The 27690-nt window shown below is 36.9% G+C and overlaps 1 protein-coding gene across 3 annotated transcripts in view; it reads left to right on the top strand.

Annotated features, from left to right (window-relative positions):
- LOC18426478 (pescadillo-like protein) overlaps positions 1 to 25496 on the top strand; it is a 28578-nt gene extending 3082 nt beyond the window's left edge. For all 3 annotated transcript variants that reach the window (XM_011622200.3, XM_006833124.4, XM_020662453.2), the window contains 12 exons: positions 1135 to 1263; positions 7889 to 8008; positions 8116 to 8241; positions 9234 to 9318; positions 9415 to 9525; positions 9756 to 9849; positions 12672 to 12958; positions 16900 to 17007; positions 18207 to 18328; positions 19527 to 19746; positions 20172 to 20381; positions 25266 to 25496. In XM_011622200.3, the coding sequence (XP_011620502.1) occupies positions 1135 to 1263; positions 7889 to 8008; positions 8116 to 8241; positions 9234 to 9318; positions 9415 to 9525; positions 9756 to 9849; positions 12672 to 12958; positions 16900 to 17007; positions 18207 to 18328; positions 19527 to 19746; positions 20172 to 20381; positions 25266 to 25343 (1690 nt within the window). In that variant the 3' untranslated portion in view covers positions 25344 to 25496. The remainder of the gene's footprint in view (positions 1 to 1134; positions 1264 to 7888; positions 8009 to 8115; positions 8242 to 9233; positions 9319 to 9414; positions 9526 to 9755; positions 9850 to 12671; positions 12959 to 16899; positions 17008 to 18206; positions 18329 to 19526; positions 19747 to 20171; positions 20382 to 25265) is intronic.
- Positions 25497 to 27690: the final 2194 nt, after the last annotated feature.

The raw sequence follows: 27690 nt of genomic DNA on the forward strand, positions 1-27690 counted from the left end.
AATGGCAAAGAAAATAAAATATCAGTCTTATGGCAAAGAAAAAAAAATGCCAATCTTTGCCAATAGAAATCCAAATTATATATAAACAACAAGCCCGTATCTTTTCGTTTTTCTAAATGTACTCCGAGTTGTACATAAAACTTGGGGCAACTTAGTAACTCGCTCGAGTTGGAGTGGATTAGTTTGAGTCTCAAAAAACTCGGACTCAACCGACTCTCAAAACACTGCTTGTTTTAGGAAATCTGACTAGGAAATTGATTTTTTATCATGCGGGTAGAAAAGCAATTTCTCGATTTTCCGCTCAAACTAGAGAAAATAGTTTTTGTCCCAGATTTTGGATCTAAACGATGGCCCCATTGGAATTGAAGGTTATTTAAAAGTTTTATTGGCTTTACTTTTTGAGGTTGTTGAGGCTTACTAATCTAGTTTAATGTTTTGATAGTTACAATACTTCAGCTGCAATGGGCTTAAATGTTATGGGTTTTGAGAATTGACTTGAACTAGTGCATTTTGTGTAGGGGTTGGCTATTTTTATTTTTGACATATTTGATGGTACGAATTTTTTTGCTGATTTATTTTATTTTTTGGTCTTTCAAGGTATACTGATGTGGCTTCTGTGGCAGGGAGGGATTTGAAATGAGCAACCAGTTGTGCATTTATTTTGTTCTTTTGAGTGAGATACTGTGATATTGTAAATGTTTGTCAACTTGGTATTCAGTATTCGACTTGGCAATAACCCTTTAGTTGACTCCACTTGGTGGCTTAGAAGTAGTTAGCCTTTTTAATTTTAGATGTGCATGCCTGTGCAGTGCATCCATGTGCTTGTGTTTAAATATGAACACTTCGATTTTGTGCATATTTCATTCTTGAAATGTAATGATGATCTCATTTACAAAAAAATATTATTGTGATTCCAGCTCGCACTATGCTTTGCTCTTCCATTACACATATGCTCCCCACCTCTCTGAGCATGTGATGCACACTTATGAGCATATCCTTTGTTATCTACGAATGAGTAGTAAGGGGTTCATATGGACTCTATTCAAATGGTTTAGCTTTGTTTGTGGTCTCATATCGAAGGCATACAGCATTGAGAATCTTGCAATTAACAATATTTTTCTCTTTATTATTTAGGAAACTTTGCATCCTTAAAGGAATATTTCCTAGGGAGCCAAAGAAAAAGTTGGAAGGAAATGACAAAACCTATTATCACATGAAAGATATTATGTTCCTTGCTCACGAGCCTCTTTTGGAGAAATTCAGGTAATTATACTTATTGATGTTCTCCTAATTATTTGTGGCATTTTCAGCTGTATGCTAGATTTCATTTTGCTGATAGTTTTGTCTAGGATATTCATATTTTGTTTGTGGGTGCCTTTGGAAGCCCGCTGTGCAATTGCTTGCCCACTGATGTTGCCTTGTTGCATTGGTTGATCGACTTTTGTCCTATGGCACTTTGAATGGGTCTTGACAAAATAAGTGAAGTATTTATTAGGGTTGTTTTGTAGTTGGTTTTTATAAGCATTTTTCAAGTGACATTCAGTTATGGACGCATAACAAAACAAATTATAGATGCTAATGTGATGTGCCCTTCTGAATTCCAAATTTGCCTTTGGGTTTCCAGGAAAGAACATAAGAACATGTTAAGGTAGGCTTTGTCTACTTTGAGTCACAAAAAAGGGAGATTTATCAAAATACCCATTGGAGATGAAGTATGACATTTTACCTAGTTGCAACTATTCCAACTCAAGGCCATGTGTTTTTCTATGGGTATTTTGAAATTAAATCTGAAGATATGGTTAAAGTGTTAAATTACTCTTCTCTCATGGATAATTTGATAAATTTCGTAAAAAATAAATAAATAAGAATATGTAGAAAGGATTTCCAATAGTCCCAGCCCCACCTCTTCTGATAAATAACTATTTATATTGATACTGTAAACTTGTGCATTTGATGTAACTGGTATGCTAGACTGTAAATAGAGTGTTGGTTACAGAATTTGGGTACGGAATTGGGTAACAAGATTGTGTGTCAAGGGTTGTTACAAAATTGTGATCTGTGGTGGGGTGGGTGGACAATGGTGGGTGACTTGAATAAAGGGAAGCAGGGAATCCATCGAGGAGTCATCTTCACTCCACGTGTGTCAGAAGGTCACAGAGATCACGATAAAGATGGCAGAGATTGCAAAGATGTTGTGCAACCTGCAAGGGTAGGAGGCCCAAGAAGTGACATTGAGGGATTATGCTTCTAGAAGGATGGAGGGGCCCCAGTCTTTGTTGGAAATTCCAAACCGCACAGCAAGGCCATGGATTCTGCAAGAGAAGGAAACATCTTTGGTTGGGGAATCAAACACTCAATCTTCTCTCTCAAAAGAAAGAACTTTAGGTTGCGTTCGTTTCCTAGAAGCCATGGCTTATGTGAACTTTGGCACTTCTGTGTTTGTTATGTGGGAGTGGAAGCTGCTATTTGGAAGCCGCAGCCTCTTGCAGCTGTTAAAACAACATCAACTGACATCGCTTTTAGGAGGCTGCCACTTCCATGGTAACCTATGGAAGTGGTGTCTTCAAAACTCCCCAAAACAATTGTGCCCTTATCTCTCAGGTCCAACAAGCATGGCAGATGCCTTTCTTATGAATGTTGTCCCTGCTGGACGATTTAAAACTTTTCAAATAGAGACTGGGGCTGCTGCATTATTATAAAAGGTGACTCCCTCAATGCATTTGTTGGGCCAAAAAAGCCCAGCCCCTGCCCTTGAAGGTTTGTCAATATGTTTTGAGAGGAGGAGGATTTTTTGGAGGATCTTTTTTCTGGATGGATTATCACATCAAGTATTTTCCAGCTATATCAAATGTTTGATCCCCCAGCCAAAGATATTTCCAAAACCTTGTTCCACTTCCAGTTTCGGGAAGGAAGCACATGGGGTCAGAAAATTGGATTTTGATTTCCTAATAACTCTCTAGGTTCCGGAGGCACTCGTTGTTGATGGGCCTTGAGGGATCTACCATGAGTCACTGTACCCATGTTTGTAAAGAATTATTGATCACCAAAGGGCATCCTGTTTGATGGTAATGTGCCACCACCATTTCGCTAGGAGGACTGTCTTAGTGGTTTGGACGTTTCTACTCTTAGGCAGCTAAACTCTTTCCTATTTGACAACATGGGAGCCAGCCATTTTTTTTTTTCTTTTAAAATTCTCTCATTTGGCTTTCTAATTTGTGGGGGATGCTCGCTAGCATGAGGAATGCGCAGCTTCGGAGAACATCGGTATTTGCTAGTATGGACCAGATTAATGTGATGCCACATCCGTAGTTAGAAAGTGGCATTTCCAGTCACCAATTTCCTCTCAAACTTTTTTTGCTGTGCCATCCCATTGGGCTTTCTTTGGCTTTCCTAAGCAAAGGGGTAAACCCTAGTATTTGTTTGGGAATATGTCATCCCATTCTTTGCACTAATGATTGAATGTTGTCAGGGTCCAAGGCAGCAAACCATATGAGCATTTTTTTATTTTGGATATTCACCCTTAGGCCTGTAGCTAGTTCAAAACATCATATGAGAAACCCAGCATTATCGACCTGCGGTGGGTTTCATTGAGGAAAACCTGGATATCAAATATGTGTCGGAGGTAGAAAAGGGGTTGCGATGGGATGTGGAGATGCCCTTTAGCATACCGAGCTGGTTAAACTATATGATAGATCTGCTGAAAACATTGGCTATGAATGGAAAAGAAAGGGGATAAGGGATCTCTTTGCCTCGGACCATGAGAGGCAGGGAAAAAGCCTGAGGGAGCCATTGATGAGGATTGAGAACTATGCTGAAGGGTGGCACCCATGGATACAAGATCTCCACTTGGGACCAAATGCCACCAGGAGCAAAATTCTGTTGAGGACTCCCCACTCCCCACTCCACATGATCATATGGTTTTTCTTGGCCTAACTTACAGATGAGGCCAGGGATTTGGAAAGGAATCTTTTCTCTAATGCACTCATTGGTGATGAGTGCACCAAGGATCTGTCTACCTTCTACAAAGACCCATTGGTTAGGGGAAATGAGTTGGCCCAAAACTTGTTGCAGTCTAGAGATTTCCTTGGCCCCTACAATTTTGGAATTGAACAATGAATGTTTTTAGATGTTATTTATTTGTTTATTTGTTTTTGAGAGATATGAGAAATGAATGTTGTTCATGCTTTTGTTGATTACTCATTTTCATGGAATTCAGTAAACCTTGAAGAGCATCTGAGCCAAGGGAGTCCCATGTGGCCATACCTCTTGGAAAAGGATGACAAGGAAGCTGCTGGGGCAGGAGCATTATTGTGGCCTAGATCAGCGATGGATTTGAGGATTTTTTATTTTTGTGAATGGCCTTTCTAACCAAGTAACGCTGTGTTCTTTGATATTTTGGAACTGGGCATTTTCTGTCCCCAGTCGAGTGCTGTTATCGGCAGAAAACAAATTTTGAAAGAAGTAATGGCCCTAGAGATTTATTCGTTATCTCCGAAGTGCAGCCATTATTCTTGATGTGGGGGATGGTCTTTGATCTTCTGCAATTGTCACTTTTATGGAAGAGGTTTGTGCTACTGTCTCCTTTGCGTGGCCATTTTATTCTAGAGCTTGTGTCAGGAGCGTTCCTCTTGTTTCAGGGAGTTCTGAAGGTTTACCTTTAGCAAAAAGTTCTTGTGTTGAGCTCAGAGGGAAATAGGTCTCTTTGTTTCTCATGTAGTCCAATGCTTTTGTTCAGATAAGGGGAATTGCTTTTTGGCTGGAAGGAAACCAAAGTGGTCCCGGTTCCAGTCAATCAGCCATTGTTTTATGAACTGAAATTTCTTGCAGATTTTGAAACCGTACCTCTAAAGAAGACCACCAGTAAGAAAAGAGTATGGGAACTCTTCTTGGAAATAATGTGAAGCACCATTAAAAGTGGGGGATCGGCATTTTGCATAATAAAGTGATTTGTTTTGGGGGTTGCCAAATCCCATCGGAGCATAGTTTTATGTGATACTGCATTCCCAAACCATATCCCAGATGCACTATTATAACCCAAACCGAAGTGTTCTCGGAATAGATTTCTCACAAAAAAAAGTGTTCTCGGAATATTGTATATGTCTGTCAATCACATCACACTTTTTTAAGACATCTTTGCCCCATGCTTGGACTATATGTCTATTGTTTTCATTGAAGACCAAGTTAATTTGCTAAATTTATATCTTATCTTAGGGTTCAGAGATATTGTGCATCTCTGCCTGCATTAATTTTATTATTTTTTATTAGTGTTTTTATATCGTTTATAAATACATCTGACATGAATATTGTTGCTAACAATCTTGTTAATTTGGAAGTCATCCTGTAACTTGCAGAGTTGTTTGTGATGACGATTCCAAAAACTAAGGTCAATAAGTACGACAATTATGCTCATTAGGGAACCCTAAAGAACCCTTAATGTGCTTTTGGAGCTTGAGGAGGCCTCTAGATGTGCGTGAAGCACAAATTAATTTGTTTATCTTAATATATGTTGTATTATAATTTCTAAGGGATTAATGCTTCCTGTATTCCTATTTGAGTGGAACTGGTAAAGCGACTACAGTGAGTTATTTAGTCAGGAAGACTCAGCATCTAAGCTGATTGTCCATTTGAACAAATTTCCTTTCATAAAAGAAGAATGCAGATATGATCCAAGGGCCTATAGAAGCCTTATGATGCCTTCTGAAGCCCAGTATTTTTTTTTGGATTCCCTTAAAGGATTCTAGGCATGTAGAAGAACGTGTTGAATTTTTAAGAATATGACTTAACTTAATGTGCAAACATGCATACATTCTTGTTTCATAAGGGATAAGCGGTGCTGCTAAAAGTCCCTTTATGGATTACTCATGTGAGTCGAGGAACCTTGGGGTGTGTTGTTGGGTTCCTATGAAAGGCATGCAATTATTTGTTGGTGAAGAATCACGTCTTAGAGCTGTAAATATTTGATAGTGACATGAGGTAGGCAAGGAAAGTTGATAAGCATATGGGGGGGATTGTGAATCTGGTGGAGATTATTGACTGTGACCTTCTTTAGTCAAATCTTGAGATATCCATGGTAAGGCTGACCCTTCGCTAAATGGTCAAGAGGTGGTTAGAAGGTCCTGAACTTGGAGGATATGAATTGGTCAAATGGGAAGTATTTAGATTATGAACTGGTTTGGAAATGGGCTGCTTGAATCTTCATAGTTGGTGACAGGTGCTCTTTTTCGAAGATCTAGGTTGGTGTTGGAGGTAGACATTATTTTGGATAGCAGATGGTTGTGACCTAGTTCTTTGGATGCTTGGAGAGTAGTAAAAATTATGAGATCGTGGCACTTCATTTGGTCATCGATTCTTGATCATTTAATTAGATGTGTCTGCTGGGAAATTTTTAGCTTTTAAAGATAGGAGCTGTGCTTGACAAATTTCTTGTTGCTCTGAGGTACCTATTCCAATGGCTATTGCCTTGGGAGTAGAATAATGTAGGGCATTGCTAGGCATGTAGTTTAGTGACTCTTGAGGGGACTGAGCCTACCATCAACAGTTGATATTGATTTTGTGACTTCAAGGAAGAGGAGTCAAGTGATTGCCTCATCCATTATGCTTAATCTTTTAGGGACTGAAATGTAGTGACCCTCCTCGTTATGCTTTCTATCTGTGGCCCAATTATCTTTTTGTATTATTGACCTTCTCCCATGTGGTTTCTGGACAAAATAATGGAAAGCATAGTGAGGTGAGGCGTGCTTCAAAGTATACCCTTTTTTCAATTGTTTACTGTACTTTAAAGTTTCAATGATTGAAATAATAATTTTTGAGATGCAAATCACAAGACATGCAATGTCACCTTTTGAGGTTCATGGCTTCAAGTCATGGAAAAGAGAAAAGGCTGTTTTCAGAAAATTAATAGAAAAACAATTCGTTTCTGAACCTACATCACAGCATATATTCCCAAAGAGATGAGCCTAAGCATTAGTCCCTTGTCTTGGGGCACATGCATAAGAGAGATAGGGCAAAAAAAAAGAAAAAAACTTCAACTTTTCATGTTTTGAATTTTAAGTTTTGAATATATGCAATAGTTTTAAGGATTACTCTTCTCCAAAAACCATAGGTCCTTGACCATTTTCCTATTAATTTTGTGTTAAAATATTTGAGGACTTATATCAACTTTGAGTTAGAGCATATGAAATGATCCCTTCTGCGGTGGTAATTTTTATAAAAAAATTTCATATTAGAAGTCCTGAAGCTTATGTTGTTTGTTTTGGCTCATGTGAACTGTTAGCAGTGGGCATTTCAGTATTAAATAAATCATTAGTCGAACTTTAAATTTTGTTTTTCAAATTTGAAATTTTTAGGTTACTCATTTATGCGAGACAAATGAGTCTTTTGTACTTGTTGTTGTACTTCACATGCCTGGAGTGGTAGATATATATGTAACCCTATCGGTGTTCAATATGATAAACTGTATATTTTCTTATATGTAATGTTAACTAAGTGATCTAAGATGAATCATGAATGGGTGGAAATTGTTAGTTTTAACTGTTAGGAAACTCTTGCATTGGACATTGGTATGAAATTTTACTTTTAACGTTCAACTTTACTCTTGATTGAAGAAGAGCTTACTCCTTATTGCCTTAGTGGTGTTACTGGTGTTTTTGGTTTTGTATATGTCAAGCTTTCGCTGTATGTGACCTTGTCGAGTAGTATACAATCAATAAAGTAAAGAGTTCATGTAGAAGTGGATATTATCTTGTGGAATAGGCTATGTTCTTGTAATTTAGATGCATGATGAGAGGAATTTACTCGTCTAAATGAAGTGCTAAAGGGTTCATTCTTATTAGAGGTACCGAATTTTTTTTTTTTTTTTGTAAATTAATTGCTTCTTTCTGCCCTACAGGGAAATTAGGGCATATGATAAGAAGATAAAGAGAGCATTAGCAAAGAAGAATAAGGATGAGGTAGCTCGCCTAGAAAAAAATCGCCCATCTTACACTCTTGACCATCTTGTCAAAGAAAGGTGCAGATTTTATTGTATTCTATCAGTGAAAATATTGTCAGCATATTCCTCAAAGAAGCATACCTAAGGAAGAAATCGCATATCTTATATTTCACATGTTAAAATAGGTATCCTCAATTTGTTGATGCACTTCGAGACTTGGATGATTGTCTTACAATGATCCACCTATTCGCAGCACTGCCTGCAGTTGAGTCTGAACGTATTAATGTTAACCGGATCCACAATTGTAGAAGGTCAGTCTTTGTAAAGCATTTTTAGTAGTTCATATGTACTTCATAGTTTGTAAACCATTTTAAGTAGTTCATATGTACTTCATAGCTTGTAATGTAATTTGTGCCTTGCATTTGTTTGTGGCTCAAGTGGCTGTATTCTGAATGTGTATAATATGCACCATGCTTTCCATGTAATGACCAGTAGGCACTTAAATTGGACTAAGTCTATCAATGTTCTTTGTACAAATGAAGCATGCCAAGATACTTGCAGTAGAGAAAAACCAGAAACCAAGGTTTTAAAAGGGAGTCTTTAGTGTCTAGATTTTGACATGAGTATGATATATTTATTTTTTCTATTTTGAACCCCCCCTTCCTTTTTCTCTTTCGTGGATTGACGTAAGAGTCGCTAAGTATGCCTCCTATGGGTGTTCCTGATATCTCTACTACCTTTTTCATTTTCTCAAATCCTGTCATAAACCTTTTTTTTTATAAATTGTTTGGATAGAGAAAAAATGTTGTGGGTTCTTAGTAGCATATTGGTTTGTTCATTAATAGCTATAATTTCATCTTTTTTGTAGATTCAATATGTTAAGCTTGAAGAAAATGATTTGAACCCTTAAAAAATTTGGGTGGGCGAAGAGACTATTCATTCATTCCTATGTTTGTATTTCTTTGATATATAATTGGTAGAAAATTAGCAAACCTTCTGTAAATGATGCTCATTCTATTGTAGCTGATTTTGTAGTTATGATATAATTTTCAAAGCTGATTTCTTGCAAAGCTTGAAACTATGCAAAAGACATCTAGCACAACCTTATTAATCTAAGGTTTCTGGGTTTTCTTTTCCCTTCTATTTTCTTGTTCATAATATTATATTGCATCTTCATGAATGGTTTCATCCCATATATCGTCAAACATGTTCATAAGAATATTTTTTTCTGACATGCTCTTAAGGGGTATTCCTTTTCTTGATAGATCACTCCTGGATGTATTTTTTATCTGTTTCTGGATAGGTTGAGTCATGAGTGGCAGGCATACATTTCTCGAACACATAGCCTACGCAAGACATTCATCTCTGTCAAAGGCATATACTACCAGGTATTTAATTCCTTTCATGTTAGGATTTGACACGCTGGCATCATAGTCACATATTCTCTTAATATCCGACACAATATGCAACATGTTCTTCAACAGGCTGAGGTTCAGGGCCAAAAAATCACCTGGTTAACACCCCATGCATTGCAACAAGTTATACCAGATGATGTGGACTTCAATGTAATGCTAACCTTCTTGGAATTCTATGAGGTATATACTGGTTTTATGTAATGGATTTTTGAGGTTTATGGGATGGCATTATCAGTATGTGAGTTTTCTTGGTTTTGGATCTTTTGTATTTGTGCTGCACATGTTTCTTTATATGAAACATCTCTTGGAGGCAATTTTGTATGTACCTGTGTATTTCCATGCATAAACCTAGGAGTCATATTTGCTATCTATGGCATTAAACCTACTCATTCCATGTTCTTCCTTTGCAGACCCTCCTTGCCTTTGCGAACTTCAAACTTTATCATTCCATAAATGTAAAATATCCACCCACTCTTGATCCTCGGCTAGAAGCTTTGGCAGCAGGTACACCCCTCTCAACGTGTAAATTTTTTGCCTATATTTTTGTGTCATGTTGTTTGGATTTGGTTATTTCATATTATAAGAGATTCAACATGCTTAATGTGTATAGTGAAAACTGCTCTGATCCTCTCCTAACCGTTGGATGGGAGGGGATGATATGGCTTACTGGGATATTAGGTAGCCCCAGTAAACCCTTTTTCAATGAATCCCATGCCCCTAACTCTTTGTCGTTTTCCCCAACACCAAGTTCCACTGCCTCACCCATTGGTTATCTACCATCTGTTTAAGGCTCTGGCTTCCCCTTTCTCAGTTCTTGTCTCCTCTTTCTCATAGCATCACCTTGAATGCAGCCCCTCTTTCTCTTTCCTTTTCTCTCTGTCTTATTGACGGCATTTCTTTGCTTGCTTGCTTCTCTCCATTTCTCCAACACTAGAGAAAAATTCCTTCATGGCTCCACCCACATATTAAAAATATGTGACTCCTTGTTCTTGACAGTCTGATTTAAATAGGCAGTTGGGATAAGTTGATTGGAAATGAACTATACTGAAAAGATAAACTTGGGAAACCAGCTATCATCTATTTGCTAATCTAAAGGGCCCCTCTCACTCTCTCTCTTAATGCTCTCTCTTTATTTCTCTTCTAAATCTTGGCCTCCAATAGGCTCTACCATGGCTCTCCTTCGCTCCAATGAGCTGCCTCATGGCTTCATCTCTCCTTTCTAGCCATTGTTATCACCCTTGCTTCCTCATCTCTCTTTGCATCTCTCCTTTTCTCTTATCACTCTTACCCCTTGGTTCCTGATCTCTTTCTTTTAACTTTTGCTTTCCAATAAACACCGTCATGGCTGCATCTCTCCTTTTCTCTAACCATTGTTACCCTTTGGCCCCGCCCGCCCCCCCCCCCCCCCAGGGGTTTTCTTTCTCTCTTTCTCTCTGTTCGGGGTCCATGCATTTGAGTTCTTTGATAGCTTTCATGGTAGTTCTTGGTTCATTCCATCGAAGTCCAAGAGAGAGGCTGAAACTCCATTATGGATGGTCCTTTGTTCACCTCATTGCTGCTTTTTGAAGCTAATAATGCCCTGAATTTTATACAAGTAAACCCAATTTTAGCCACTTCTGGTTGTTGCTATTGATAACAAAAGAAGATGTGGCTGATTTCTCGTAATGTTGTTTGTGATAGGAGAGTGAACCGATGGGCTTGAGGTGGGTTAATGCTATTCGCTTTTTTGGGTCTGTTTCTTATCAATTTGGAGTTGTCTTTGATGTGATGAGGGAGAAACTAATGGCTTCAAGATGGATCTTTTGCCCTGAGTAGCTGGAAATCTACAAATTGAGGCTTGGAAAGGGAGATAGAGAAAGGGGCATTTTGGAGATGGGCAAAATTGGGATTTGGAGAGAGCGGTGCACGAGAGAGAGAGAGAAAGAGAGAGAGAGAGAGAGAGAGAGAGAGAGATGGCCTCACTATAGAAGTATGATGTGAGGAAGGGGTTGTAGTGGTGGCGAGGAGAGAGGGATTTTTATTGACAGACTACTCGGGGCGAGAGTGGGGTTTGAAGCTGAAAGAAGGGAGAAGTGGAGGGGAGGAGAGGGATTTGGAATTGCCAAGAAGAGAGAAAGATGGGTTTTCTGCGTTGTGGGAGAACGGCTACTGGAAGAGCACTGGTTGCCAGGTTTCTGCTTTATCTGTGACATTTTGATTGAAGTTATCCTAGCCGTGTTTAAATTGGATGGTTGCAAAAAGCCAGTCACATATCTTTAACAAGGAGGTGCCACCACATAGTAAATTGTCCCTTGAGCTAAACCCAAGATGTACACTGAGGTGTATCTGGACAGATCTGGGTTTTTTCTTTTTGGTGGGGTGTGATTTTGTATCGGGTGAATATAGAGAGGTAAAGGTTGAGGACAAAGTGATTAGAAGAAAAATAAATGTGCAAATCGTCAATTTGTGTTGTATCTGCAAGTTCAATTTCCCCCCGCAGATAACCCTTGTTTTGGCTAGACCTATATCTTTGCCCTTCCAATTGATCCAAGTTTCTATGACTGGCTTTTCAAAATTATCATCCTCATCTAAACCTTGTAGACAACTTGAGCGATACTGCATCCAAAAACTTTTAGTTCTTATTTTTTCTGTTTGCCTTACCCTCAAAGTTTTGGGATAAGTTTCTCTCTGTCTCTCTCTCTCACCCCAAGAAAGAAATCAAAGACTTTTCTCTTTTTCTGCTGGGGAGCAGTCAAGTGCAAAATGTAGCCCAAAATTCTCAACCATGTGATGTGTATTTTAATTAAAAGGAAAACAGAAGTCACAAGAAACTACTTAAGGACGATGTTTGCTTGTCATCTTAGTATCTAAAAGAGCAAGAAAATCAACAGTCATCAATCTATATATGATGGCAGAGATTGGAAAAGTGCCCATGAGAGATAGGGCTAGAGAAGGGGCTAGTCCTGGACCTGCTGATAGAGAGAGAAAGCGAGAGAGGTGAACCACAGAGGCACAGAGGCCTGGAGATTGTAGGAGAGAAACTTGCTGCCTATGAGGCATTGAGACCAAGGAGTCAAATATGGCAGGATTCAAAATTTTTAAAAGAAGATAAGCTCTCAGGATACTGGCTTACTTCTTGTTTATCTGACCTCCTTCAGTATGATGGCTGGGAGGGGATTAGAGTACCCATTAGTGATATTTGTTACATGCTTCCCATCTTTCCTGTTAGTTTTTTGAAGGAAAGTTAATATTGTCTTTATTACTAATCAGTCATAAATTCGATCCATTTGATACATTTGTTAATATCCTTGTTACTGAAGCATGACATTTTCTATTTTATTCTCCAGACCTTTATGCTTTATCCAGGTATTTGGCTGCTAGTTCTAGAACCCTGCTGCTTGATAATAAAGCTATTGTCCCTTCTGAATCGGAGCAAGTCGATGGAGGCCAAGCGGATAGGCAGCCGAATGAAACTGATGTAAGGTTGGCTTTACTTCAAAACCAGCTTCCTGCCAATGAATCAAGCTCATTGACACGTCTTGTAGTGGATGTTATTGATGAGGATGAGGATGACATGGAAACTAGAGAGTGCAAAGCTCTCTTCAAAAATTTGAAAATTTTCCTCAGTCGTGAGGTTAGTACCATTGTCAATTTTCTATTAATTTTGATTTCGTAATTTATTCCTTTTGAGTCAGGGTGGGCTTTCATTGTGCTAAAAGTTCTAGCCTCGGTTTCTATACACACTGTTGTGGTTTAATATATGAAGCCAAATGATTTCATACTCCCAAGGGAGCATAATGTCCATTTACTCCCTCAGGAAAACCCCAATCTAGGAGTATGTTAGGACCCCAATTTTTGGGGATGTAACCTCCTCAACCCTTATGATGAACTCAATAATTTTTTTTTCCAAATCTCATTCTCTATGGGCTTGAAAAGAATAATGCCTCAGATTGAAAAGAAACCGTCCAATTTTTTAAGGATGAGATCTAAGTGTTAGAAAACTCAAAATTTTCTTTTAACATAATCATCTAGTGTTTCCAAAAAAAAACAAAAACAAAAAAAAAATCTAGTGATCTTTAGTTGGTTCCCAAAATTTTGGATCAAAAACATTTTTGCAAGGAAGTCTTCTGCCCAAGAGAGTAAACGTACAGTGTACCTTTGCGGGAGCAGAGTATACGTGCTCATATGTGAGTCTTTTTCTCCTAGTACACCTATTGTTTATTAATATGGTTCATTCTGCTTTCTTAGTTTCTTCATATAACTATCACTTGATTGAATTCATGAATTGTTGTAATAAAAAGATAACTTTCTTTCTTTGAGATTAATGATAAATAAAAAGGAATGTTGCATGGTAAATTACTTCATCTTATTCAAATTTGAGGTCTTATGGCATGCAACAGGGGCACGTATGGGGTCCCTAGGTCCTTACATGCTTGGAGAACAGAGGGTTTCATTCTGTTTACTGTATTTGCGGGCTTGTTTGTAGAATATTTCCGAAGGAAAATTTAATAGTAAAAAGTTAAACCTTGGATAATCAAATTTTCCATGTCAAGCAAGACACTATAAATTAAATTCTTATGGTTTGTAGGCATCATATAAAATATTGTGCAACAAAAGTTATTGTTTTTAATTGGAGTGAATTAGTGCCAGCCTCTATAATTTATTCACATTCCGTGCATTAGTGGGCAGGGTTATGAGGGAGACAAATATGATTTTATTGTGTGAGGTTCCCTGAGATAGCCAATTTCAATTATTTAATCCATTGCTCTTTTCTGAGTGAATAAAATAAATATTCCTGTTGATTATAAACTTCCAAATAATGAAACAGAATAGGCAAGTATTGTAAATCTCTTATAAACTATAATTTACCAAAAAAATATTTTTAAATTGTTTGCGGCAATATCCCTTGGTGCACGATTAACTTCCCCCATTCAGACACTCCTTAAAATTGTTGTTAAAACACCTCGTTTACGTGAACATGATCATAAATGTACATTTTCAATAATACCTACATTGCATTGGGAAAAGCCTTACTCATGGCTACACGAGGTCATGGTAGAATTGCTTTGTAAGACACTTCACTCATGGCTGACAGCTAAGAAGAATCCCACTAGGTTGGCAAAGTTCTAAAATAGCTGTGGCAATCAATTCTAAGGTTATTGTTCATGCAATCTTGCTTTGACTGTAACGATACCACCATTTACTGTTATGGACCTTAATCAAACACCTCTAGTAGTTACAAATGGCTTCAGCCCCAGAGATTAGAGATGGCATCAGGTGCAACTCATGCATGTGCCAAATGGAAGAAATTTTATGTAGACCTGCAGTTAGTTGCATACTGATAATTTATGCTATTCCAAAAAAATTGACACCATTCAGAATTTGAAATGCACTAAAGTCCACCTGTGATGCTGATCTGATTTTGAATAGGATTCAGCTGTGACAAATGTTGCATGTCATGCCATTTCTCCCTTGAATTTCCTACCATTTTACTATTTTTTATGGACTGAAACTCAGCATGTTTAGGCTTTTTCCCAGAGTGACGTAGGTTCAAGAATGTAATGGATTAGGAGTTCCTGCTGTACAACAGAGCTGGAAAGACCACCTGCACGAGTTTCCAAATAGAATGCAATATGCTACTCATTAGTGGCATCCTTTTGACTTCTCTAATGTGAAAGGGGGCAAAAGGAGTGAGCATTGACCCCCCAACATGCTTCCATCCATATGCTAAAGAATTGGTTTTTTACTCATTTCCGAATGAAGCATTTATAATTATTTATTGCCATTGTATTGAATAAGCCGATATCACAAAATTGTGACTTGGACTACTTCTAGGTAAATCAACTGCCAGTTAATTCATACCCAAGTCCCAACTTTTTAAACATTGCTTTTGATAATCATGACTGTAGGCATCATCATATGAAATTTAGTATATGTAAGAAAAGGAAAGTGAAAGTGTTATTGGACATTACATTTTTTTTGATGAATTATTGTTGAGTTTGACCTTCCAGTTTTTTTGTTTGTAATCTTTGCTTATGGGATTTTGTTATGGGAATTTTATGAATGACCCATATTTTTAGGTAGTTGTTGGGGACTCCAACATCAAGAGGTTATGGCCGCCCAAATATGCCCACGTTAGACTCCCAAATGATGACTATGAACAGCCCAATGGGATACTAATGTGACATATTGTGGTGGCCAGAACCAATAGCTGCCTCATTTTAACTCCGCTTCCATAGGAGTCATGGGTGTTAATAGATCACTCGTCCATATCTGTGTCAGAAATGGAAGGATGGGCAGTTTTGAATTTTTCCCTTTACCCAGAAAACCTCCCCTTTCGAGAAAGGAAAAGATTCAACAACTACATGTTTCTTTTCTTTTTCTTTTTTTGTTTTAGTAAAATAATCCATTGATGTGGTGGCCAAATCAGCTTGGCATCTATATCACCACCCATGTGTTGGGGGGCAGACACAAAAATAATGGGTGCGTACTTAAAAAATTGTGTAATTTGATGTCCTTCCTCTTTTCCCCCCTTAAATATAGGGGTTGGAAAGGACGATACTTGCTTATCATCTAAGAGAACAGCTTGATAGGTGTTTGTAAGTCCAGTATCTCATTAGAATAGAAACTGTAAAATATTGAGGTCTTAAATGCTGATGGTTTGAAACAGCATAAAAAAAATAACCATCCCACCAATGATGACATTGATAAATGCATTTGTTAAAACTCCCCATCTTTCATGGGTTATCTGATGAAAAGCCCATTATTAATTTACTCATTCCTTAGCAATTTATTGATTTGTAATCTTCTGAAAGTATACAAGGAGCTTCATATGTCACGCATGTTACGCAGTCATTGGGACATGTGACAGCGTTTGACATAGTATCGGATATTGGATTCGTCATGCCACGAAAATGGTCGATGCGGCTATTTTATGAAGAGACAACCAAATCCAACAATGTCTTACTAATCTTCTATATGATATTGCACCTTACATGGCTGTATCTGAAGATGTTTTTAAAGTTCCCTAGATATTTTCAAAGTTCTCATGTGTCCACTCAAAGCAAAAGTGAATATCAAGTTTTAATGGTTAATAAACAAGAATAATCCAGAGCAATCTGTATCAGTATGCGTATTAATATGTGCCCTGCGTGCATATGACACCCAAACAGAAGAATCCATGTAACATACGCTTCACCTGTTTGTAATGTCATGGAATTTCAAGGAGAATTTGCAATGTCTCCGGATATTAAAAAAGATTGAGTTGAATGGATACTTTCTCCATATTTTTTCCTTAATTTTCACTTGGCCTCCATTTATGGATGCCTTCATGTGCTAGCTTTGATGTCATTACTGGTATGTTCCATTTGATGCGTTTTAATAAAATTCCTTTATTTTGCTGATAGTCTAAGGAAATATTTCCGTAATTATTCTCCAAGTATGCCTATTTTGGTTTCTGTAGTGCTTTTTTTTTATGATGGTTCTTTCTATTGATTAATCTAGTTCTCAACATCACTAATATGTATTGAATTTTTTGCAAAGATGAATGTTGCTAATGAGTCCTGTTTCATATAGGTTCCAAGGGAGTCATTGCTCTTTGTTATTCCTGCTTTTGGAGGTGTAGTTGGATGGGATGGCGATGGTTCTCCAATTAAAGAATCAGATGAGAGCATAACTCATCAGGTAGTCTTACTCTCAAGTTTCTTCAAGTTTCCCAAGTCTGATTATGAATCATTGCTAATGCATGTTGTTTATTTTAAATTTCTTAACTGTTTCCGGAAAATTTTTCACTTTATGTTTTGTTGGATGACGAGAATTCTTGCTTAGTGATTGCTGTTTCTGCTAGGAGGGAAGTCACCTACTTTCTTTCAAAACATGGCCACATCCAACTCGAAAGCAATCCTTCTACTTTGAACAAGGATTATCAATTTTAAAAATGTTTCCTATCACCAATCGGAAAGAAAAAACATAATATTGATCTTTTTTAATTCCCTGATATTTATCTCTTGTTTACCTATTGAGTGACATTTTTCTGATCCTTCAGGCATGCGCTTTAATGTTATGAAGTTTTAGTGTTTCCCCTTGGATAGAGGTGCAAGTGGGTCAGGGTTTGGGTCTGACCTGGAACTGGACTCGGTCAGATCTAGGTTTGTTGAGGCTGGACTCAGATCCTACCCCAACTGTGACGAACTGGATAGGTCTGGGCTATACCTGGACCCTGACCTGGACCTGGTTGGGTTCAAGTTTGTTGGACCCAGATCTAAGCTGCTGGGTGCATATTTGGGGTCCAGACCTGGACCCCGGACCCACCAGGGCAACCTGACCTGTTTTGCAACCCGTTGCAAACTGGAAGGGCCTTACCAATGGTGTTTTTTCATATTGAGAAATGGGGGAAGAGGAAAATATTGGTATAAATTGGGGTCTTTTCCCCAATAAGTTTCATGCGATTTGCATGTTTCATACTTCATTGGAAATTTTTTGAAAGTGTTTATTGGAGTTTTTACTGAATTATTTATTATTACATTTCTTTTCTTTATTGGTTTTGTAATCATGTTCAAAGTTTCGCATTTAATTTGACTAATTTATTGAAAATATTTACTTTGTCATATATTGAATCCCAGTTTTTGGTATCTTTTAGAAATTTCAGTATGCACATGCATGGGAACTCTTATGTTCATTCTTATGCTTTTGTAAAAGATGCTGGGTTTCGACTATAAGTGGTTTATATGACTTAATGCTTGAGAATGGAGTATTGGTGCTGCATGTTTCGTTATTTATTAATATAATCACGATTTCATTGCACACCATTCATGTTTGTTTTTTGTTTTCTTGCTTGCCCTAAAACATATTTGTGGCCTTTTAACTTTTATCTTCTGTAACAGATAGTGGATAGGCCAACTCAGCCCCATATGTTCCTCTCTAGGGACTATGTTCAACCACAATGGGTTTATGATTGTGTTAATTCTCTCATTATAATACCAACTGAAAATTATCTCATTGGAAGGTACTTATGAATCTGGCTACCTTTTTATATTTGTTTTCTAGTAATTTTTGGGCTCCTGTTTATGGTCCTACATTTATATTACTGTTTCTCATAAGTTGATTATTTTCATATGGGAGTGGATCTAATGCTCCTAACAAGTTTAGCAAAAGAGTAACCAGCCCCCCTTTCAAACATTGGACGAGAGGGGTCAAGATGAGTAATCAGGTTAGATGGTGCTCCGGTGATCCTTCCACTTCCTATTTCTGTACTTACCCAAAACCCTTCTCATGTTCTCAAAAACTCTTCTTCTTACTGCACTTCAGTTTCTTCCATGGTATTCTCTCCCCCTTCATCTCTCTTCTGCCTTCATGTGCAAGTAACCAGCTATGACTCTCTCCTTACTAGGCTACCAACTAGGTCCTCCAATCTCTATCACTTCAGCCGTGATTGTAACTGGACTTTGATCCTCACATTGTTATAACTTTATGTATGTTTTTCTTTTTCCTGCAAGATGTGGAAAAGGAATAAGCATATTCTATGTCCATTGCAAAAACTCATTAAGCTATGATCCATATTTCTATAACTTATTTCTTGTACTTAATTAATTTATTTTTTATCCCCTCATTGTTGATGCAACTACTTTTCTACATTTGAGGGACGCTAGCTTCCAATTATTCCAATTGTGAAGTATTAAAATGCAATGGGCTTCAAGATTCACTCCACTGGTTGCATTATGTAAAATTTAGAATGATGCCTTGAGTTTTAATAAAAATTGTGAAACCAGCCCTATTTTTTGAAGTATATGATAAAAGCTATGCATCTTTTTGTGTACCCTGACCACCTTTGAGGTGCTAAGTTGGGTTTGCCTTTCTGAGGAATGGAGGGAGGTGCATAGGAGCGTGGGAGGGAAGGGGGAAGGAGAGGTTGGGTGTGAGAGAGGAAGGGTGCGGTGGGGCAGGTGTGCTGGCTGCTTGGCTGTGATGAAAGGGGGGACATTGCATTTAATTGAATCATAGAGGCATATTTTTGTCATACATTTCAAAGTAGTGTTTTATTGTCATCATCTCAAAGCTCATAAAGATGAAGTTATACATAATGTAAGATTGTGGTTATCTTTGCTACCGGTGATATTTGTAGTGCCCTGTTAAATTGTAGGGTAACCATCTCCTTACATGCTCAGATTTTCATCTTCATTTTACCCCATATGGTTTTATGACAGGGTTGCTCCACCTCACTTGTCGCCTTTTGTTGACAATGAAGCTGAAGGCTATGTACCTGAGTATGCAGAGACCATAAAGCGCCTCCAAGCAGCTTATAAAAAGCAACTTCTGCCGATGCCAGACTTAGAGCAGCAGGACATAGATGACCCTAAGAATCTGTTTATTGAAGGTGTGATCAATAGGAGTGAAGACACTGAAGCTTCCCAAAGGAAGCGGGAGGTGTGTGCCTGGTCTACTGCTATTTATAATGTTGTTCGTCCTTAGTTGGGCATTTGTTTTCAGAGGGAAACTTTTTCTTTTTGTTTTTCTTTTTTTATTGTGAAGGTAAACTGCTCGGAAAACAGTACTGGTTTTCAAAATTGTTTTTCGAATTAGCATAGGCTTTACAAATATATATGACTTTCCCGCTTTCTTTATTTAGGAAAATTGCTGAAACACTAGTGTTTCAAAAATTGTTATTAGCATAGGATTTGGAAAATTAGCAGCAAAGTACTTGTTGCATACTTCTTTGTTAAATAAATTAAGTCTTTTTGGAAACCATTCGTTCTTTACAATAGTTATTGGGGGCTTTCTTTTTTCTTTGGTATTGTCTTTTCCTCTCTTTATCATGTTGGGTCTGACATTTGCGTGTCTGCATGTGTCAGCGGGAGATCCTGGAGAAGCAATACCACAATGAACTCAAAATTGAAATGCAAGGTGTTACCTGTTCTGCATCTGTTCCCTTACAAGGCAATACCCTGGATGAGGATATTGAAGGCTCAATACCTCAGCCAGATCATGCTCCTAATGAGAATGAGAACCTCTCAAAGTCTTTGATGTCGCGTAAGAAGAGGAAGCTTTATGAAGCCATGCAGGTCCGACTCTTTATCCCTGCATACTGAGAATCAAAATTACTGCTTCTTATGAACTGCCACTTGCTAATATACATGTGTGTATACCATAACAGCAATGTTCGAAAATTTGCCCGCCTGATCGCCTAGGCAGAAATTTTTTTAAAACAACTAGGCGCTAGCAAGGCGAGGCCATTCGGCATTCTGCGACTAGGCACCGGCCTAGGCAGGCAAGGCGCCGCCTAGGCGCTGCCTCGTGACAACTTGCAAAAAAGGCGGAAAAGGGTCTCGGCGAGGGTAAAAATGTCTTTTCCCCCGCCAAAAAGAGGGGAAAAGGGCTTTGGGGGTTTTCTAAACCCCCAAAACCAAAACCGTGCCTTTTAGGGAGAGAATAACTCCCAAAAAACCACTCTTTTGTGATTGAAAGATCGATAAATTTTTTATTTTTTCGATTTCTTCCCAAAACAAAGGCAATAGTTTGTGGGTGGATTCGGAGCTTCTAGTAGTTGATTTTGAGGACTTTTGGCAACCCTATAGACGAGGTTTGCACCGACATCAATGTGATTTCGATATTTTTGAAGTACTATCATATTTGAAAAAGGGTTTTGTTTTGATTTTGCTACAACATTTTATATTGTGAATCATGTATCGTTTCTTTTATTTTTTTTTCTTTTATGATATATTTACATGTTTGAAGTTGAAAGATTGATTATTTTGTGATTAATTGAATTTTTTCTTAGTTGGACGATGAAATTGGGGATATGTCGTATTCTTTTATGAATAGTTGATTCGTTTTTTGTACAATGTGTCATGTTTTGATATTCTGTTATTTTTGTTTTACTTTGTTTGATAAATTATTGATTATGTGATATCTTAATGAGTTAAGTCTTATGTGAAAGTGAAACTAAGATCTTATATATTCATTTAAGTGTTATAGTAAAGTAATATTAAGTCTTACTGTTTTAAAACTAACATAGTAGCATTTTTATCCTATTCATTTATTTAAAACTCATATCGAGTTTTTTATCTTCTTCATATCTTCTTTTTATGTTCTTAATATCTTCTTTTAAAACTTAAATCGAGTTTCTTATGTTTTTCTTAATAGTTAATGACTTAATTCTTTAATCTTATGTGTGTGATTGTATTATCATGTTTAAATTTATATCACGAGGTGTTTGGGGCTCTAAAATTGCCCTAAAAACTCCCTAAGGGTTTCAATTTTTATGAGGGTACCCTGTTCCTTGGCGGGCGCCTGGGCACCTAGGCGGCCAGGCACCCAAAATGCCTAGGTGGGTGCCTGCACTTTCTTGAACACTGCACGACAGCATTTGGGTTTCAAACAGTGTGCGAGTCGTCCACCATTCGATGACAATGGATGGTTGAGGAGCTGCTAGCATAATACTTGAAGCCCACTTGCTATCATAGTATACTTATCTTAAACAAAAATGCCAAATTTATACATTTTGTGATTGAGATGTTTCTTTGAATGTAAAGGTTATAAAACTCACCGAACTAAGAACTTATGGAATGCAAGTTTAGTAATAATGGGAGCAGAAACGGGGAATTAATAAGATTGAATGGCCAAGTACCTAAAAGAGATTATTTTTTATATCTTGGGTTGATAGTCCATGATAAAGGAGAGTTTGAAGAAATTGTTGTTCATAGATTTAGAGCGGGGTGGACAAAATTGTGATGTGCTTCTAGAGTCTTATGTGATCCTCGCATACTAATGAAACTGAAAGGGAAGTTCTGTAGAACAGTTGTAATTTGTAAGTTTAACCATGCTTTGTGGGACAGAATGTTGGGTGGTCAAGAACAGTGTTTGTGAAACTGGACGATCTAACCGCGAACCACTCGGTTAAATCGGAACCAGCCACTGGCGGTTCCGATTTTGGGCGGTTTTGGTGATCAACCGGTATTTAAAAAAAAAAAATCGAAAAAATGTACATAAATTCCCAAAAATAAGGAATTTGATTTGTAATGCATTTTTTAATAATTAAAATTGTTTTGTTCATAACTCACTTTTATATTTTCCCATCTTTTTAAGAAGATTTTAAAAATACCCCTAGGCAGAAATCAATTCGTTAAAATCCATTTTTTCATTAATTTTTAATTTCATTTGAATGTGTTTTGTTTGAATCATTCTTTATATGCTTTTCATATTTTAGTAGATTTTAGTTTTTTGTATTTTTTTCAACACTTTTTTGACCGCCTGGGACTTGCCCGGTTAGAGCGGTTGAATTAGCCGGTTTACTCGTTAGGCCTGTTAAACCGCTTTCGGGCTCATATCCGGTTAACCGTTCTGGTTCGATTTTGTGAACACTGGTCAAGAAACAACATATCTATAGAATGACTGTAACTGAGATAAGGATGTTTGAGATGGATAAGTGGCAAGAAAATGATTACAATTTGGATTGAATACATTCAAGGGAACTTAGTGTTAACTTCAATAGGTGATACAATGAGGGAAAGTTGACTTAGTTGGTTTGGTGATATGCAACGTCGGCCTAGAACAACACCGTAACAACACCGTTTAGGGGGTTGATTTAGTTCATGTGGAAGCCTCTAAAAGGGCAAGGGGAAGGCCCAAAAGGACATTTGATAGAAATATGAGAAATGATATTGTGACTTATGGTCTGACTGAAGGTATGTCCCTTGATAAAGCGGAATGACGGAACAAGATTCGTGTAATCGAACCCTAATAGTTGGGAGAAGGCTCGAATGGTGGTGATGGTGGTGGTGACGATGATGATGATGATTTTTCCTTTGAATGTTCATTTTAGGATTGATAGTTAAAACTTAAAAAGTATTAGTTGAGTTAAAAAGTATTAATTTAGGTATCTATTCCTTATGCTCGATATATCTAATAACCCAGGATTATAAGTTTACGATAACTTGATTTGACTCGTGACAATGATTTCTTTGGTTTTCTCTAGAAATAGGCATCGTGTCAACATTACCAGCTCTTTCTGCATGTATGAATGCCTGGGTCTCTTTGCCATAAACGAATTTCTATCATATGACTAGATTCCTAAATTTCTATTCATAGAAAATTCTTGCAGTTGGATATAGTTTATAAATTAAATTCTAGGGAACTGTCTGACTGAGAATGACCACTTGAAAGAAAAGGGGGGTGGGTCAGGGGGTAAATCTCTTACTTAGCCAACTTGTGTTGGCCAAGTTTAAGTCCCACCATGACTAAGGCTAGGTCGACCTTCCCCAAGCCCTACAAAAGAAAAGAGCAAACGAGCACAAATATCACACACTCAGGCAATAGATAAAGGGCCATAGCCCACTCTTATATCACTATACAGTTGTGCAATATACAACTATAGATCTCCTTTGAAGGGTCCAGGCAAGGGGTTTATATAGCCCCACATGCTCATCCACAGTGTGGGTTACACATCCTACTCCCCACACTTCAAATGCATGTCTATATGGCTTAATCAAGTTGGATGGGGGGGGGGGGTTGTTCACAAATCCTTGCCCGCCCACTCCCATTCCCTAGGTCTTTTTTTCCCATGCCTGAATTCAAGCCTGCATGGTTAGTTACAATGCTGATTACAAATTCAAGCCAGTCTAAAGAACTGGCTTGCTAGGAGAGAGAGTTAACTCCTCCAAAGTAACACCAGTCTACTTAGGATTTGCAGGTCCTCTGTGATTTGTAGCTAAGGGTAATTGAACTCTAAGGAAAGGGGTCTGAGGGGGAGGTGAAAATATAAAAAGGGAGGAGGCTCATCCAGCAGCTAGCCCACGTATGTGCACCATGCACCAATGCCGCACCATCTTCACCTTTTGCATGGTCCAAGACCGAAGGGGCTTCACTGTCCTCATATGGGTTTGTCAGTCTATAGAACTGGCTTGCTAGGAGAGAGAGTTCACTCCTCAAAAGTAACACAAGTCCACATAGGATTTGCTGGTCATCTGTGATTTGCATTGCCAAAGGTAATTGCACCCTAAGGAAAGGGGGAAGGTGAAGATAAAAAAGGGAAGAAAACTGAGACTCCAGTGTTTTCCTCAATTCCATGGAGTCTGTGCCTAGTTACTATAAGGTCAGCTGTTTGGAGTCTTATGCAAAGTTCGTTTTTTAACAGCAGAGGGAACTCCATGTTTGTGCTTTTAGATTGATAGGTAGATTGATAAATAGAGTACTCGTGCAGATTAGGGACTCTTTTAGGGTCTAGTGAATGCATGGGACATGTTTGTGTCAATCAAATCTAGACTTCGTGTGTACATGCTTGAGTGAGAAAAGATTATATACATTGATGGAGTTTGAGGCCATAACTTAGCGGAATGGAGTTTTTTTTGTCTTGACCACTTTGTGTACAGGTTCAATTTCTGTACTTAAATTGCACGCAGTATGCTGTGTGGTCAATACTCCATGATTTCATGATTGATGACTTGATCTGGATGTTTAACTCGTTGGTTTGCCATCTCTTTCTAAAAGAAGCTTTTGTTTTTGTTAATTTATTTAATTTTGCTGGTATAAATTCTTAAAAAGTGTGATTTTGAATTCTCCTTCATCAGAACAAACTCTTATTATCTAATTAGCATGGGTTTTAACTTATATTTTTAAATTTATTCATGGAGTTATTATTATTATTGTTATTATTTATTTAAAGAAATCTTCATGGAGTTATTATGATGGTTCTTCTTTAACCAAGATTTCATACTTAGCAAAATGGTCTGTTACTTTTTATTAATTTGGGTCGTATGTTTCCAAAGTCTGATCTCGACCCATATATTATTTGCTCTTTACTTTCGGATTGAATTGTTATTGCGATGCTATCTCTTATGCTCTGATACAAGAGAGAGAGAGAGAGAGAGAGAGAGAGAGGGGTGGGATGGTAGATGTAATTTTGCCATCTGATTGTGCGCCATTAATTTCATATTTTCTTTTGTTTTTAGATTGGCAAAGCACGGAAGCGAGCAGATATTGAGCTCCTGAAGGAGAGGAAGAAGAAAGCAGACAAGCAAAATGATTAATCTTTCTAGCAATCAACTAATTTGTCTGTTTTTTTTGTTATTTATATTATGGATTCTAATCCATTCATGGATTAGTTCAATTTTGTTCAGCTCTTGCATGCATTTACCATGAGCCCGAGGCTAAATTAGTAAATATTTATTTGGTGACTGCAATTTTACTTCTCTCATGTTCTGATCATGTTGTCATTTGTCGTTGTTGAGACGGTCCATTTACTCCCTCAGGTAAATGCTGGCCATTTACTCCCTCGGGTAAATAATGTCTATTTATTCCCTTGGGTAAAATCCCACGTAGGATTTTTTGGGATATAATCTCTTTAACGTATAGATTAACCTCGTTAAAAAAAAGATTTTTTAATTTCACCCTTCAAGTACTTGAATTGAACAAAATTTTTGTAGAGGGTGCGATCCAAGCGTCAGAATATTAAAATTTCAACTTTTCTTTGAGAAAAAATTCCTCTCAAGTAGGTCATTGACCGAAGGACTAAAAGCAAACTATGCGCTTGAGGAAGCATGATTTACGATGCTTTGCATTCTGTTTGAGAAAGGTTAGAACTGGTGGGTGTCATTGGTATTAGATAGAAGTCCAACAGAAATCCTAACCGTTCATGAAGATTTGGATTTTTAATTTTTTTGGTAATTCAGGGGGATGACGAGCTCCTACCTGTTTTTTGAAATTGTTGGGGTTTTCTAACATGTTAGAATGGAAGCCTCGACTTTAACCGGGGCACAAGTGAGATTTGGATCAACCAAATATATAAGAGTGGTACCAACTAATAGAGGCCAAAGATAAATTTTATTTGTTCATTTATCTTTTCGTTTGTCAGTTATTTATATTTTCTTATTTAAGAAATTTTATTATTTTGAAACTGCTTATTTAAAACAAGGAAATTGGAAAACATGCAGATTCTCACATAGGCCCAAGTTTTAGGATTAGTTTTTTAGTTTTAATTTTTCATGAAAATTAAAATGCAGATTCTCTGGGTCCCCTTTTGTGTTACGTCTTTTTGGGTCTCGCATTGTGGGTTGTTTTGAGCCTAGGATATTTTGCACAAAAATATGTTTGGCAACTTTTTTGAGTGCGTATGTTTTTTTTTAAGCAAGAGAGAGGGTCAGAACATGGATACACAAAATCAAGAAAAACAAAGTTGATAAGCATGAGAGATAATATAATATAATATATTATTTTTACACACCGGAGCTGCCCATTTTATTAAATATAAAATAAAACATCCCCAAAAATTAGAGAGAAAAATTACCTCAACTTTTAGTTTTTAGAGGGAAAAAGTATCTTAAAATCTTAGAGAGAAACTAATGAAATTTTTTAGAGAGAGAAACTATCTCAAAAAATTTAGAGAGAAACTATATCAAATTTCAAGTTCAACAATATAGAGAGAGAACTATAACAAATTTTAGAGAGAGAAATTACTTAAAAAGAATTATAGAGAAACTATCTCAAAATTTTATAGAGATAAACTATATCAATATTTAAATTTTTGACAGAAAAAGTATCTTAAAATATTAAAGATAGAAATTATATCAAATTTTAAAGAGAAAAACTATTTAAAAAATTTTAGAGATAAATTATCTTAAATTTCAAGTTTTAGAGAGAAAAAATATTCTGAAATTTTAGAGAGAGAAACTACATGAAATTTTTTAGAAAGAGAACCTATCTCAAATTTCAGTTTTAAAGATAAAGAGTATCTTAAAATTTTAGAGAGTGAAATTATATCAAATTTTAGAGACATAAAATACCTCAAAATTCTAGAGAAACTATCATAAAATTTTTAGAGAGGAGTTATCTCAAATTTTAAGTTTGAGAGAGGGTATCTTAAAACTTCGGAGAGATAAACTATATCATTTTTTAGAGAGAAACTGGCTCAAAGTTTTTAGAGAGATAAACTAATTTAGAGAGAAACAACCCAAATGTTTTTAGAGAGAAACTTTCTCAAACTTTTTAGAGAGATAAACTATATCAATTTTTAGAGAGAAATTATCAAAAATTTTAGAGAGAAAACTATCTTAAATTTTTAGAGAAAGAAATTATCTCAATTTTTAGAGAGAGATTATATAAAAAAATTTTACAGACGGAAACTATCTCAAAATTTTTAGAAAGGGATATTGTTAACTATCTAAAATTTCAAATTTTTAGAGAGTGACTGTCTCAAAATTATCAGAGAGAGAAGCTATAACAAATGTTAACTTTTAGTGAGAGAAATTTCAAGTTTGATGTGTTCTCACTATGTGTGCCTGATTCCAATTGTGTTTGCTAAATATGATAAAAAACATGCTTAAGTAATCTTTTTGTGTAAGATGTCTACATATGTAAATTATTTTCATGTATATATTT

This window comes from Amborella trichopoda, chromosome 7, assembly GCF_054954075.1.
Source record: "Amborella trichopoda isolate Santa Cruz 75 chromosome 7, AtrichopodaSantaCruz75HAP2 v2.0, whole genome shotgun sequence".
Taxonomy (NCBI): Eukaryota; Viridiplantae; Streptophyta; class Magnoliopsida; order Amborellales; family Amborellaceae; genus Amborella; species Amborella trichopoda.